Source organism: Amphiura filiformis, chromosome 6 (genome assembly GCF_039555335.1).
Source record: "Amphiura filiformis chromosome 6, Afil_fr2py, whole genome shotgun sequence".
Taxonomy (NCBI): Eukaryota; Metazoa; Echinodermata; class Ophiuroidea; order Amphilepidida; family Amphiuridae; genus Amphiura; species Amphiura filiformis.
The window spans coordinates 67,201,627-67,216,505 of record NC_092633.1 but is presented as its reverse complement, the minus strand read 5'-3'; the positions used below and the strand labels follow the sequence as shown (position 1 = coordinate 67,216,505).

At 36.7% G+C, this 14,879-nt stretch overlaps 1 protein-coding gene across 1 annotated transcript in view; it reads left to right on the top strand.

Moving 5' to 3' along the window:
• LOC140155883 (uncharacterized) overlaps nt 1–14,879 on the top strand; it is a 50,700-nt gene that overhangs the window by 25,054 nt on the left and 10,767 nt on the right. Inside the window, 6 exon segments of the mRNA XM_072178881.1 lie at nt 3,421–3,500; nt 4,923–4,993; nt 5,540–5,727; nt 5,997–6,062; nt 8,650–8,844; nt 10,215–10,320. Of these exon segments, the coding sequence (XP_072034982.1) occupies nt 3,421–3,500; nt 4,923–4,993; nt 5,540–5,727; nt 5,997–6,062; nt 8,650–8,844; nt 10,215–10,320 (706 nt within the window).

The window sequence follows — 14,879 nt, the reverse complement described above, 5'->3', positions numbered from 1 at the left end:
GTAATATTATGGGATCTAGGTTGAAATTCTCATGGCAGTTTTGAATAACTACTGACCTTACATGTATTCCCAACCTGTGAAATTTCATGTTGATCATTGTCTCTGTTTTGACCGGCATTTTGAGGCTTTTGTGTTTACCCTTAAATGGGAAAAATTGAGAGGGTCAGTTGGTCAGTTGAGTTCTAGTGTTTCCTTTGAAGTTTTAGTTTTAACATCCATGAAAAAACAATACTGATCTTTGGTAATTTTAATACAGTCTATACCATGAACCATTGGATAGGAATTTGAAGAGAATTCTTTCAAAAACCTAGTACAATTTCAGTGAAAAATTTTGAGATTTTGAAATTTTTTACATCAGTCACTGAGGGAAAGGCAAATTGTTGGGCTGTAGAATCTGCTTAGAATGACATACTATTTAGATTGCTATTCACATTCACACATATTTTTTACTTTGATATCATGCAGTACGGCGCCCTTGTTGCGAATAGCGAGAATTTGATTACCCTGACGATGTGTCATCTTACGGAGCAAGTTGCTGTTGCACTTGTTGAGAGTGATGTGCTGGTAACCTCTCCTCTCCAGGGATTTTTCTACGTCATTGTTGTGCCGGGCACATCGCTTTTTATCATTGTCGTGAATTTAGCCCATATTTCATGTATATGTTTATTTAATTTGATTACCCTGCCGATTTGTCATCTTACGGAGCAAGTTGCTGTTGCACTTGTTGAGAGTGATGTGCTGGTAACCTCTCCTCTCCAGGGATTTTCCTCGTCATTGTTGTGCCGGGCACATCGCTTTTATCATTCTCGTGAACTCAGCCCTAGTGTTTCAGGGAGTATGTTGCTGTTGCACATACTGAGTGAAGTGCTGGTAACCTCTCCTCTCCTGGGTTACCATTTTTCCTGTTATTGTGCTGTTCACGCGTCTTCACAATCCCAAAGTTATTTTAAGTTGTGCTTTTTCTGTAAATATGATACTTTTAAATATGTACTTTGTTTTTGTATATCCTAATTTATATTGTTGAAGTAATATTTGACTCAATATACTCGTAAATGTAAATTGGTTTTGTATTATCTTGCTTATCTTAAGGTGTTTAATATATTGCTTAAGGTATTTTATTTGTTAATTAAATCAACTCACATGGTGCTGGTCACGCTCTCTTTATATCTTTGATTTGATATTTGAAACTATGTGCTTTGATCTTTTATAATGTTTTTGCTTGTGTCAGATATGCTTGTTATTATCATGTTTAAGTTAAGTATTTCTGTATTTGTAGCTTAAGGTATTTTATTGTTCAGCGCCCAGAGGCTGTCAGCGTTGGGCGCTATATTAAGTCTCTCTTATTATTATTATTATTATGTCAGAGCAGTATGTAATGTCAACAAGACATTTATTGTATGATAATTGTTATACCAAAATATACATTTATCTTCTGGGAGAATCAAAGTTTAGAACAATTGTTATTCAAACTATATGCACTTGACAATGTACAGTATACAACATTTGTGAATTTCCCTTTACACTGTAATGTTTGTTTATATAGGTAAAAATTATTCGGCTTAAATTACTTGTTCGCATCAATGAAGTCTCAACTCACGCTTGCATAAATTCACATAAGCATGCATCAGTCATGCATTACGAAGAGCACAACTAGCTCTGCCTTATTTTTTCCACCTTATAGAAGCCTAAAAAACTTTTGAAAGGTGTGAGTATTTGACCATGGCTATAGACAATAGATACATAAAAGAATGCTATGGAAAGGTACAGCCTTTTGCCATTTGCCGGCTGCAGCTAGCCCACTGTCAGTTGGCAACCACTTTTGAAACCAATATCAGGAAGTTTTCCAGGCGTTGGTTTTTCCTGTGTTTATACAGAATTTAGATACATATAGCATCATTATCTGTGCAGGTGAACCAGAAACAGTCTATCACAAGTTTTGATATGACACACGTAAAAAGTTTCGGTTTAAAGCAGATAATGTCACTGTTTAAATTATGTTTTGTTTACTCTGAATGGTAAAATATACAATTATGCATTTTTCCATCTTGGAGTATAAATCCTTGGAATCATATTATAGGCCTACATGTATGAGGTGCTACCACTTGGAATATTCTGTGTTGTGATATCTGCAGAAATAAAGCTACCATGAGCTTACTGAATGTTAGCAGGATCTGTGATCTCATTGAGTAGGTGAACTGTTATCGGCAATATGGTTTTTAATATGTGATCGTTGTGGATAGACTCAAGCCCATTCTCAAATGCTTACTTAATTAGTATGTTTGTATTCTTCAATCATTGTTGTTTCATATTATTATATTATTATATTATATTATATTATATTGATAAAATATATGGGATTCCAACACGTTACCATGAATAAGTCAAATATAATCATTTTAAAAAGACCCTACCAAGTGCAGTAGTGTAAATCTTGATGAGGATATTATTTATTTTGAACAGCTAGAAAAATGCATTTTTGTAGAAAAGGCTCCATGTCAGCAGTAACTGCTGCATGTTTAAAACACCTGAAAATAGAAAATGCATTGCCAAATGCATGCATGGCAAACACATCTGTGCAAAAAAGGTCTGGAAAAGGTCATACACTTGCTGTGTGCAAAAGTCCCAGTCTGTTTCACCCAGGAGCTGATTCATCATTCACCATCATAAGGGTTCTTTGCACATGATTCATTAACCCTAACCCAACTAGGACTCACTAAAGCTCACTATTAAAACCACTCTGCATGCATGCATTCCACGGGACTTGATGACGCAATCAGACCAAGTCATATATACCCAGGGAATCGTTGGCCGGGCCAACGTCCCCTGTGTGGCTACATGCTGGCGATCTTCTGCGTGGCATGCGAGGGGTCCGAGGTTCGAATCCCGGGGTGCCAAGTGACTTTTCTCTTCATCTTCTCTCCTTTTTCATTTCTTCTTTCCCTTCTGATAGCAAAAAAACCACGGGTAGGGTTAGGGTTAAGGATAAACAGATCAAGAAAGATCAATGTAACAGTAATTAAACTATGCTTTGGTACAAATTCAGCTAGAATTAGTGGATCCCTGCCAAAGGCAGTGGCACATGTATTCCTTGCGTTGTTTATACTATAGACTGGTATAGCTAGGGGGTTTGACCCTTCCAGTCAGGACATTCCCCCCTTCCTCCTGATACCAGAAAATCAACTGGCAGTTGTCAAAACAGAAGGTTAAGATTTTGTCAAGTCAGACAGACACTGCACCTTTTATTATGAATGTCTGGTTACATTACTGAGGGATGATTTGTACTGTGTTATAGGTTCCCCATCATATGATGTGAGTGTAATCTGCAATATCTGCAATTTCTGTTGAATTTTAGATCATAAACATCGGAAAGGAAACACAGTTAAATATAATTTTTAAGTATTTTGTTTTATTGTTTTGCAGTTCCAGTTTCTTTGCTGTGAAGGGGGCAGCCCTATTCCTACCTCATGGAACAGACTGCAGACCTATCAAAAAGAATCCAGGTGAGTGAGACTTCATTTCAAGTCAAGGGACTGAGGAATCTACATCAATCTAGTAATTTCTACTTTGCCTTTGATACAGATCCTGTTATAGGATCAAAAGCTCAGGTGCCTAAAAACATCAGGATTTCTGCAGCTGTGAGTTCTAGCTTAGTGTGATGTGTTTAGGACTTAATACTGTGTTGTAATTGTTAGTGAAATGTGCCCAGGTTGATCAGAAATCTAATGAACTTGAATTTATGTGATGTACAGTCCTTTGTTAATATTTTGTGTATATATGTCATATGTGACCCATAGCAACAGTTGTGACCACATCCATACATGCAACCTTTTGCATATAATCAGAAGCAACATTTACAAGAGGGATTGTTCTAACGAAAACAAGTATCCTTGAAAAGGAAGTGGTTTGTAGTCACAAATTACAAGGTACCACATGCCATCAACCCTAAGACACAGTGAAAAACACTCTCATATAGATCTGATATGCTTTAACAGATTTAAAAGTCAGTGATTTATACAGAAAATAAAGCAACTTTTTAATTCACATGATTTTAATCAAGTTACATATACAATATCTTGTTAGTGTTATAATGACAGAAAGAAGGAAGAGCCCTTCCAAATAATTAGCTGTGCAAAATATATCCAGGGAAATTGTAATTTCCTGACTTAACAAGACAAGATAAAAGTAATTATCACCATAATTTAAGGTAGTATCAGTTGCAGTGGCTATTTACAATGACCTTTATTATATGTATGTAGTGAATGAACATTTGCCTTTGTGAATGAGTTATTCAGTGTTGCTAGTATTTCTTTTCATACAATTGGGCTGGGAGTTTCCATACTATTTTAATGGTACCCTGGGCTGAAAAGATTTGCCAGCTCTTAAATGACATTTATGCATAATGAAAACAAATGAAATACATAGTATTTGCAGTTGATTAAAGTCTTGTTATCAGGCAGAGTATAGACATTGTTACAAACTGCATACATGTACCTGTAACACCACCACTTCATAACTGCATCCAATACACAAGAATGTACGAAAGAAGTTTCACCTTGTCCTCAATATTTTACAGTATAGATGAGGATCAGCATGGTAAGTTAAGAATAACCTCAGAATCAAATATTCTGACATATTTTAAGTGCATACAATATTTTCAGACATATTGATCAGTCCAGTTCATAGGTTTGTCTTAGATTTAGGCGGTAACCTCTGAAACATAGTGGAAATCCCCATGAATTTTGCATATTTTTATATGGCCAACAACTTTTAATACTAAGCTGTGTGCATGGAAAAATTCAGCAAATTGGGATCCCCACTGAAACTTTGAAACAGTTTAAGTTTAAAGCCTTCTAAAGGCCTTATAAAGGCTTTGCAGTATATTATATTTGTATAATAACCAATTTGTTTGTTTGTTTTTCAAGTTGTTGGAGATCTTCAGATACATTTACAGAGCATGTTTGTACTTCTACGCCCAGAGGATTCAATTACCCTGGTAAGTGGCAAGAAAGCTTAATGTATTACTTCATTCATCAGTAATTCAATTAAACGGGAACAAATGTCAAGTTAGCACCAATTTCATGACATATGAAATGGACAACTTCATTTCACAAAATGCTCCTGTTTAGAGTCCAGACTCCAAATACCTGTGTATGCACCGTATATCTGCCATTTTGGATTGTCACACAGTGGACCCAAGTATATTGCTGGCATTTATCGCTTAAGTCCAGAATCAAATAAGAATTGACATCTTTAAACTTACGATATTTTTTTGTCAAACTAGTTATCAATGTAATAAGGAAAAACATGCAGTTTCACAAAAACGTGGTGGCTGTTTAATAACTGTGATGTATTCCCTGCATGGTATTATGCTTTCATACATGGAGTGTATGGCCACTGTGAAAGAGAATTACTGCAAAACTGTAAATTTCTGTGCTACATTTTTTTTCCAAGCAGCTACCACAAAAATTGGTAAAGTGCAAAAAAATTACATTTTGAGGTCTTCATTGAATTTGTCCTAATTCTTTTGCTTTCATTTCAGGCTGTGCGATTAGAGAGTGTTCATGACTATGACTATCGTATCCGCTACTTAGTCCTTGTCAGCTGTATTGGTGTTGAAGACACAGAAGAGAATGTAATTCTTGGTGTTGATATCATGAAGAGAAATGCCACTGTCGGATTGGTACTACCTGTATGGGCTGATACAGAAATAACGCTCAATGGAGATGGGTAGGTGGTCACAATCAAGTGAAATACTTGTTACAATTTTGGCACAGTAAAAACAAACAAGATACAAGGGAATTGCCATTTTTAATGGGAAAATTTTGTCAAATTTGATAATTTTTGAGAAAAAATACTAAATTTAGGGCACTACATGATACATGTATCATTTAAGCTATAGTGAGATATTTTTATGATTTGATGCTTTATTACATTTGAAAACTTATCTTATTCAAGTGAAATGTTCACATTTGTATGCATTATTTCTCTATGCACAGGGGTTTCATGCTTAAAGCGGAGAACCAACTTCATATCTTCAAGCCAGTGTCCGTGCAGGCCATGTGGTATGTATACCTAAATCTAAGAAGTACATTTAGGCAGCAACAAGTACAGCATATTTAGCAAATTGTTTTACGCAAACCCTTATGGAATACTAGTAATGTTCCTGATTGAATACAAATATGCATATTAGTATCAGTGTGCAACTTGTATCAAAATGTCAAGTCAAGTCATTTAACTTGTACCTGTCTGTTTTTACAGTCTTAGGGGACTAGACTACCACAGCCCTATGTTAATGAGATTTCAACAGACTTTTGACACACTTTTAACATATGCAAAACATATTATATGCCTACAAATAATAGGTGTGATTTGAGTATTGTACTTTTAGTGACAGTCCTAATATCAATTATATAGGTGACATCTAGTCTTCACAGCATTGTGGGCTATCCTTGGCCTTACCCAGTGCACCCACCATAATTGCCTGTGATCTCCATACTTCCTGTCACTGTGCTTTCAGTACCTATCATAATAATGCATGGACATTATTGTGTCCAATTGTTTTGTTAAACATAATTCTCCATTTGCCCGTATCATAATGCATTTTAACTTCTAAATATGTCACATACTGTTCTTGTAGTGAACCAGTGTTTGGTATGTCTTGTGTAAAAGATGCATGATTATCCTTTCAATCTGTCAAAATCTATGTGCCCAAAAATGATGAACATTTGCATTTTTCTTATCATTACTGTCATATTGTGAAGTACCTGAGATAGTTGTGAAATAGCTGTTAGTATGTTAAGAAAATGTTTCTGTTGATGACCCCATGTTGGGTAGGTGCTTCATATAGAAGTCCCAAATATGCTAATGAGGAATATAGATTCATTCCGTTGTTGAGTACCAGTGTTACATGTGTGTTAGAGCGTGACATTGTATTCATAATCCTCATTCGCATGGGGCTTCTATATGAACATATGAAGCAACAACCAAAAGTTGTATGTTTACCTGTAAGGGTACAAATCAGTGCCTGATAGTAACCATTTGTATGATGTATTTAGAATCATGATGCATTATATGCAATGTGCAAATGGTTGATTAAGTTAATCTACAGATTTAAGAAAAGACTAATGTGTTTGTAGTTATTGCCAGATTCCTTTCTGTTATTCAGTATAACTGAAAGATATAAACTGAAGCAAAAGAAAGTACAATTTCATTATGTAATAGTAAGATACACCCTTTTAAGATACAATCTCATATAAGCCTGTATGTTATCCTTGGCTTTAACCAGTGCCGCTAAACCTTGACTGATTGTTCACATTCTACAGCCAATTTCCTGGTTGAATCGTTTTGACCTTTTGACATACAATGCAAAGAATAACAAACAAAAAAGGTTGCTAACACTTTTGCTAAAATTAGTCTTGTGAACAAAAAGAAAGTAAACACTTCTGTTGTTTGGTTTGAAGGTGAGGTGATTCTGTCAGAAGTGCATATGTCACATGATATGATATAATTGGATTAAAGTTGGCAATAATGAAATTGGGATATAGGTAAAAATAGGGAGTAAAAATACGATAAAAACAGAGAGAAAATGATCATATAAAAAGTTCATAACTGTGAAACCAAATATATCAGGGATGTGGGGATTCAGTAAGTGTAGATAATGAGTAAGTTAGAAATGGTAATAACTGGGAAAAAACAAACGAAAGTGTTAATATTTCTGATGTTGGTCTTAGTTGCAGATCATATTATGTGTACTGTATTCAACCTAATTAATGTCTCCTCCTTCATTATTGCTCTGTGGGCTTTCACAACTTGCTATGGAATGTTAAGCAGGTGCAGCAGATGTAGCAATGTTACCAGTGATGCACACATCTTGCTGACATCACTGCAGCAGTTGTGTTGAAAATGGACACTCCCATGTGGGATATTTTTGAAAATTAATTTAACTAATGACATCACATATGTGTTTGTAAATGACTCCTACAGTTGGTATTTTTAAAATTAATTTCACTAATTGGATGTCTCATCTGAGGTAATATATAACTGATTTATAACTGATAACTGATATGTTTCACAATGTGTAATGCGATCAATGTAAATTTTCAGTATCAGGTTTTTTACATCCGTTACTGGCCCTTTAAATGTGCTATGTTTTAATGCTAGGCAATTTACCAGTTGCTTACAGTTAAAACCAAGGAACTTGAGTACCTTTTTTGCCAATAACTCAAAATCCATATTAGTAGCATTATAGACTGATCCTCTTGATCACATCACATTGTATATGTGAAGGAAAATTAAGCCCATTTAATTTTGCTTTAGAAACCCCTTTTCAGCACACTGAAAGTAATGTTTTGATATCCATATCATTACTCTAATATGAGAATTGTGTAACTCATGTTTGAGGGTTTTGCCTGAATAATATAGTATTACAGTAAAAACACTGAACAAATAAACAAATTTATTCATCATTCTTCGGAAATGTTGTTATAACTGATTATGAAGCATAATTGGTCAGTAACTTGGATACATGTATATGGCAGTCAATGGGGATTTAAGGGCAAAAAACTCAACTTACTATAAAATTTTATGCATTTATCTTATTAGACAACAATATTTGAGATGAATGATCCAATTTGTCCCTTTGTGTTACAGGTCAGCGTTACAGGCTCTCAACAAAGTGTGTGATAATGCAAGGAAGTATACCTATTTCTCTGGGGGTTTGAACCTCACATGGATTAGTTTCTATGACTCAAGAATCCAATCTAAAACAGAATGTATCAAGGAATGGAACATGCTACCTGATATAGAGTCTCATGAAACTGTAGAACACAAAATACAAAAAGAAGGGTGAGTGAAGAAATCCATTTGTAATATAGAGATATTTGGTTTGAATTTGTATTCTTGCTTTTACAAGAAAGACCAGTCATTTGAAGTAAATCAGAATGGTAATCACTTGCTCAAGCTGTTCTTGTCACAAGTCCCACTCTTCGTGAAAAATTTATTGTATGGTTAAGGTTCCCCACCGAATGTAGCTCATACCTCCCAACCCTTGACCCAACATATTTTGAGACTTTTGGGATCAGTATTGAATTTATATAGGTATTCCAAAAATCCAAGGTCATGCCCACATGCATATAAACTGCAATTGCAGCGAAATCAATGCAGGGCATAACATCATTGCGATATTTTTTGATTCCTCATCCGTACTCATTGTGTAATATGTTTATTTAGAACTCCGCCCATCGGAATGAAATACATGATTGTCTGTAAGCGATTTTTGTTCCAAACCATCCATGGGAAATTTGACATTTGATTTCATAAAAATCATATGGAATTAAAAAAGAAGATACATCATGGCTACCATAAAATGTAATTTTGTCGAGCGACGCACAGTGTCAACACCCTGTATTATAAATATTTTTTCCATACAGCTCAATACTCCGTTGAAATCAATATTCTATAATTATTGACACAGATAAAGAAAGTTTACATATGCATTGTGTTATAGGGCTTGCACCTGGAACTTAACTGACTGGGCTAAACGTGTTCCTTTATACCTATAAAGTAGAATTGTAATTCTCAAAATTAAATATATCAACATTTTTACATTGGATTTCAAAATCTTTACATAAAAATGCAGTAAAATATATCCACAGCAAGCTGCAAGGCCCGCTAATTAGTGTACTGCTTTTCGAGTGAGTGTACTGGAAACAAAACCCTGGTTTTACCTGAAAACAAATCGATTTTCTTGTAATAGAAACATCATATGGGGTACTAGAGCATGCACAAATCGTAATAATGTGTAGAATATAGAAACTCTGTGTGTATCTCATATGATAGTGATGGTATGCTTAGCCTGAGTTGCTCGGCCTATCTCGAACAAAATGCGTAGCTGTTGAAAAATGAGAGGATTCGCTGTACTATCACTGCAATTTTTGACACGAAGATATAGGGATGATGACGATGTGCGACGCTCACATTTATGCAATGAAATGCAAGCTTATAATCTTCAATTATTGCCAGTGAAATACGCACGAATAGTATTGAATTTGTACTCTAGTTTGGTAGGTAAATTTTCCAATTGTTTTTTAAACCCCACTCACAGGCTTGCAGTAGGGCGACAACCAAACTTGATTATTTCAGATTTGTCCTTTAATGAAAGAGTATATAACATGATGACTTTTTAACATTTTATATCTCTGTTGTTGTTATTATAGAGAAATGTACAGACCAAGTGCTAAGGAATTAACTGAACGCTTGATTGTGGTCAAACTAAGAGAAGTCTTGATGAATGTGGATATAGAGGAAGTGACAAGTAAAGAGGTAAGGAATTAACAGAACGCTTGATTGTGGTCAAACTAAGAGAAGTCTTGATGAATGTGGATATAGAAGAAGTGACAAGTAAAGAGGTAAGGAATTAACAGAACGCTTGATTGTGGTCAAACTAAGAGAAGTCTTGATGAATGTGGATATAGAGGAAGTGACAAGTAAAGAGGTAAGGAATTAACAGAACGCTTGATTGTGGTCAAACTAAGAGAAGTCTTGATGAATGTGGATATAGAGGAAGTGACAAGTAAAGAGGTAACAGTGATCATTTTTTTGGCTCTTAGCGTAGCTAGGTGAGCCTGAGTCATTGCAGTCAGTGAGGACTGTATTTTTGCTACATATTTTGGCCACTTGCGTTCTTGCTTTTTATGCTAAGGTTTCTTTTGTTTATGATATTTGGCTTTGAAATTACGTTCCAAGGTTTGCTTAGTTATTTAGCAATCGATTGCACTCCTTTAGAAGTGAATTTGGGGTGGGAAAGTACTTATTTTGAAGTGAGAAAAGTCAAAAGTCGTCATGAGAAACAAGTCATTTCTATCGTTTTGCTTGGTTCCCTGTATGCGCTAGAGATTATTTTGGTCTGAGTAATTTAAGTTGTGAGATCATGGCGGAATTGACGGATTGCACTATTTTTCTTTGGGAAAGTGACCTTTTATCATGAATTTTTGCGGTGATCTCACATGGATAGAAACGTGATTGGATGATTCCTTTGTCCAGATTGTTTATTGAGTTCTCGGGAGTTTTGTTACCATGGGACAACACTTCAAAATATTTAGAGACCAGCGGCGTAGTAATTTAGCTAAATTAACGCTAAATAACCAGGGTTGCCAAAAAATTCAGCCCGAATCGCAGGTCAAATAATCGAAAAAGTCGCCCAATTTTTTTTCTTTACCCTTTGCATTCTATGGGGCAGGAAATTGTCCCGGGAAAATCTTCAAAAGTCGCCTAATTGGGTTACCAAATCGCGGTTTGACAACCCTGAAAACAACGTCTCGACAGCGAAGGTCACATCTGGCTATTCATTATCATTGTTTGTCTGGCACGCTTTCTACAGCGTGGGTTGGGAATTCTGAAAATCTGTAAAAATTACAATTTTGCGGAATAAAGGGTGGGTTTCTAAAAAGCGTGGGAGCAATATATAATTATAAAGCGTGTGGGTAACCAATTGCAAAAAAAATATAATAAAGTAATTTGATGATCTGTTGAAAAACATTCATATTTTCTTCATAAATCTGGAAAGAAAATGTCAAAAATTAATTTGCTGATGTTTTCAATTCATACGACGTCACCCCACAGTAGAATCGACGCCCCGTGAGTTTTATGAATGAATATAATTTTCAGTCTCTACATCAGCATTTGGCCCGCTCGCTCACACTAGAAGTGGAGCGATCCGAACCACAGCGGCCGTGTAGAGAGTATAGACTGACGTTTTCATGTATTCAGGATCTCACAGGTATCTCAGCCCTTTACAATTTGCCCATGTGTTTATGATAAACAATCTAAAGTCGTATCTTTTCGATGCAGTTGCAGTGATGCAGTTTTGCCAACATTTAATATGTCGCAAATGTTTCAGATGAATAAGAAAATCACGAGTGTTTGATAGATGAGGATAAATTCTGCATCAATTCGGATTCTGAAATGGATTGATGGCGCAGATAATGATAAAAATGGACCCGGAAGTGACTGTATGAAGCGGCGCGCCGATGTTCAGTCTTCCGAATTTGATAAAGTAATGCTGTAAACAATCTAAAGTCGTATCTTTTGAAAGATGTTTCAGATGAATAAGAAAATCATGAGTGTTTGATATAATAGATGAGGATAAATTCTGCATCAATTCGGATTCTGAAATGGATTGATGGCGCAGATAGTGCTAAAAAGGACACGGAAGAGACTGTATGAAACAGCGATAGCGCCCGATGTTCAGTCTTCCGAATTTGATAAGTAATGCTGTAAGCTTTGGTCCGGAAGTGACTGTATGAAACAGCGATAAGCGCCGATGTTCGGTCTTCGAATTTGATAAGTAATGCTGTAAGCTTTGGTCACAAACACTGCATAAGGGTGGGGGTTCAATTTTTGATAAAAAGGTGTCTGTCTAAAAAGTGTGGGGAAATATAAATGGTGGGGATTTGACCCCTGACAAGCGTTCGAAATTTGTAGTTGCTACAACTCAACTGATCATCACTATTTAATTCACTATCTGTTTCTTTGTCTGTGTCTGCCTCTTTACTCAGAGACTATTGTAGTAGTAGCTCGTTCACGTGGTGATTCCGTTGTCCCACTGGCCTACAAAACTTAGATTCATAGATTGCATGGCGATCGGAGTGTTATCGTCAGAGCACCTCAGACTAGCATAGTAGGGGAAGCATGTTCCTCAAACTTGGTGGGTGGATGCATCTTTAGTACACCATGTCACATACAATATTTTCTCAATTCAATTTTATCCTTTCTGGGTATGACTGATTTTGTTACCGTAAAATTTGTGTCAATTCCCGATATCACATGTTAGTACCGTACACTATAAATGCACCAGATTTTGTAGGCTCCAATTGCTGATTACATAAATGAGAACAGCTGGTAACCAGCGGCACTGTGCAGTACCGGTCTGTTATTCAATTGCGTTGTGTGTGGGTTACGTGTATTTTATGTGTAAAATGCGGTGATCCACCCAAAAAACAAAATCATCGTATAGATCCCTGGTACTAGGTGCATCTTGACCCCAGCATAAGTTTGTATTGGTTAGCGGGTCAAAGTCACCTGAGGTCATCCAGGGGTCATCTGAGGTCAAATTTGCAAAAACTGTTGTAGGGTAATGAAACTGGTTACAGTCAACATTTGGAGTCAAATTTTGGGAAGGTCATCCGGGGTCACCCAGGGGTCATCTGAGGTCAAATTACTAAAAACTTCAGTATGGGCATGAAACTTGGTGGGTACAGTTAACATTTAAAGTCAAATTTTGGGAAGATACTAAAATTGTCGTATGGGCATGAAACTAGGTGGGTACAGTCAACCTTTGGAGTCAAATTTTGGGAAGGTCATCCGGGGTCACCTAGGGGTCATCTGAGGTCAAATTACTAAAAACTGTCGCATGGGCATGAAACTTAGTTGGTACTGTCAACATTTGGAGTCAAATTTTGGGAAGGTCATTTTGGGGTCATCAGAGGTCAAATTACTAAAAACTGTCGTATGGTCATGAAACGTGGTGGGTACAGTCAACATTTGGAATCAAAATTTTGGGAAGGTCATTTTGGGGTCACCCAGGGGTCATCTGAGGTCATATTACAAAAAACTGTTGTATGAACATGAAACTGGATACAGTCAACATTTGGAGCCAAATTTTGTGGGGTCGCATGTTCCTCGAACTTGGTGGGTGCATCTTGACCCCAGGCAGAACAAGTTTGTATTGGTTAGTGGGTCAAGGACACCTGAGGTCATCCAGGGTCATCTGAGGTAAAATTAGCAAAAACTGCCATATGGTATTTTGGGGTCATCCAGGGGTCATCTGAGGTCAAATTACTAAAAACTGTCGTATGTGCATGAAACTTGGTGCGTACAGTCAACATTTAGAGTCAAATTTTTGGAAGCTCATTTCGAAGTCAGCCAGGGGTCACCTGAGGTCAAATTACTAAAACTGTCGTATGGGCATGAAACTTGGTGGGTACAGTCAACATTTGAAGTCAAATTTTTGGAAGGTCATTTTGGGGTCATCTGAGGTCACCATTTAGAGCCAAATTTTGGGAAGGTCATTTTGGGGTCGTCTGAGGTCAATTTAGATGAATTCTAATAGTTGCCAAGTTACTAAAAATACTAAAAAAGGGATTTTAAAATTTTGCAGAACAAATTATTCTTGCTGGTTCAGTAGTAATTTGCACAATAATGAATTATTTTCAGATTTTGCAACTAATAGTAATGCGGCTAAAAATAATAATGCGGCGGAGGAAGATTGACCCCCGCATCGAGTTTCAAGGACCGTATTGAATATTTGTGGGGAATTTTTTTAAACCTTCAGGCCGACCTACCCAACCTTTCCATACAGCTACCAACCTGTTGCGCATTCGACTCCACGAACAATTTATTTCCCACAAAAAAAGCGTAGAGCCACAGCGCCATTGGTGCTCTTGTTTTTTTTTATGTCGGGCATATCTAGGCATTAACAGCTGAAATCTAGGAGATAACGCTGATGAAACTTCGGCCAGGCACAAGTGACCTGGAGAACGAAGGGGGTCGCCGTAGATAGCTGGTCGGGGTATTTTTACAGGACAGTCAAGTGTAGCAGACAATCGGGCGTTACCCTGATCGGAACCGCCTGAAACGAGGTCTTTATCATGGATCATCTGCCCCGCCATTACCAGATGAACCACGGGGAGAGCGGAGATTATTATTTTTTTTTGGTCCTGCGGGGAATTGAACCAGGGACCTCTCGCACCAAAGGCAAAGACCTTAACCAGTGTGCCACACTGCTCCCCTATAAAAATCATTGCTTTTTAAACCATATAAGGACTAAATTGTTACTTCAAGGTGATTGTCAAGTCTCACATGCGCACCAAGTAACAGTGCCA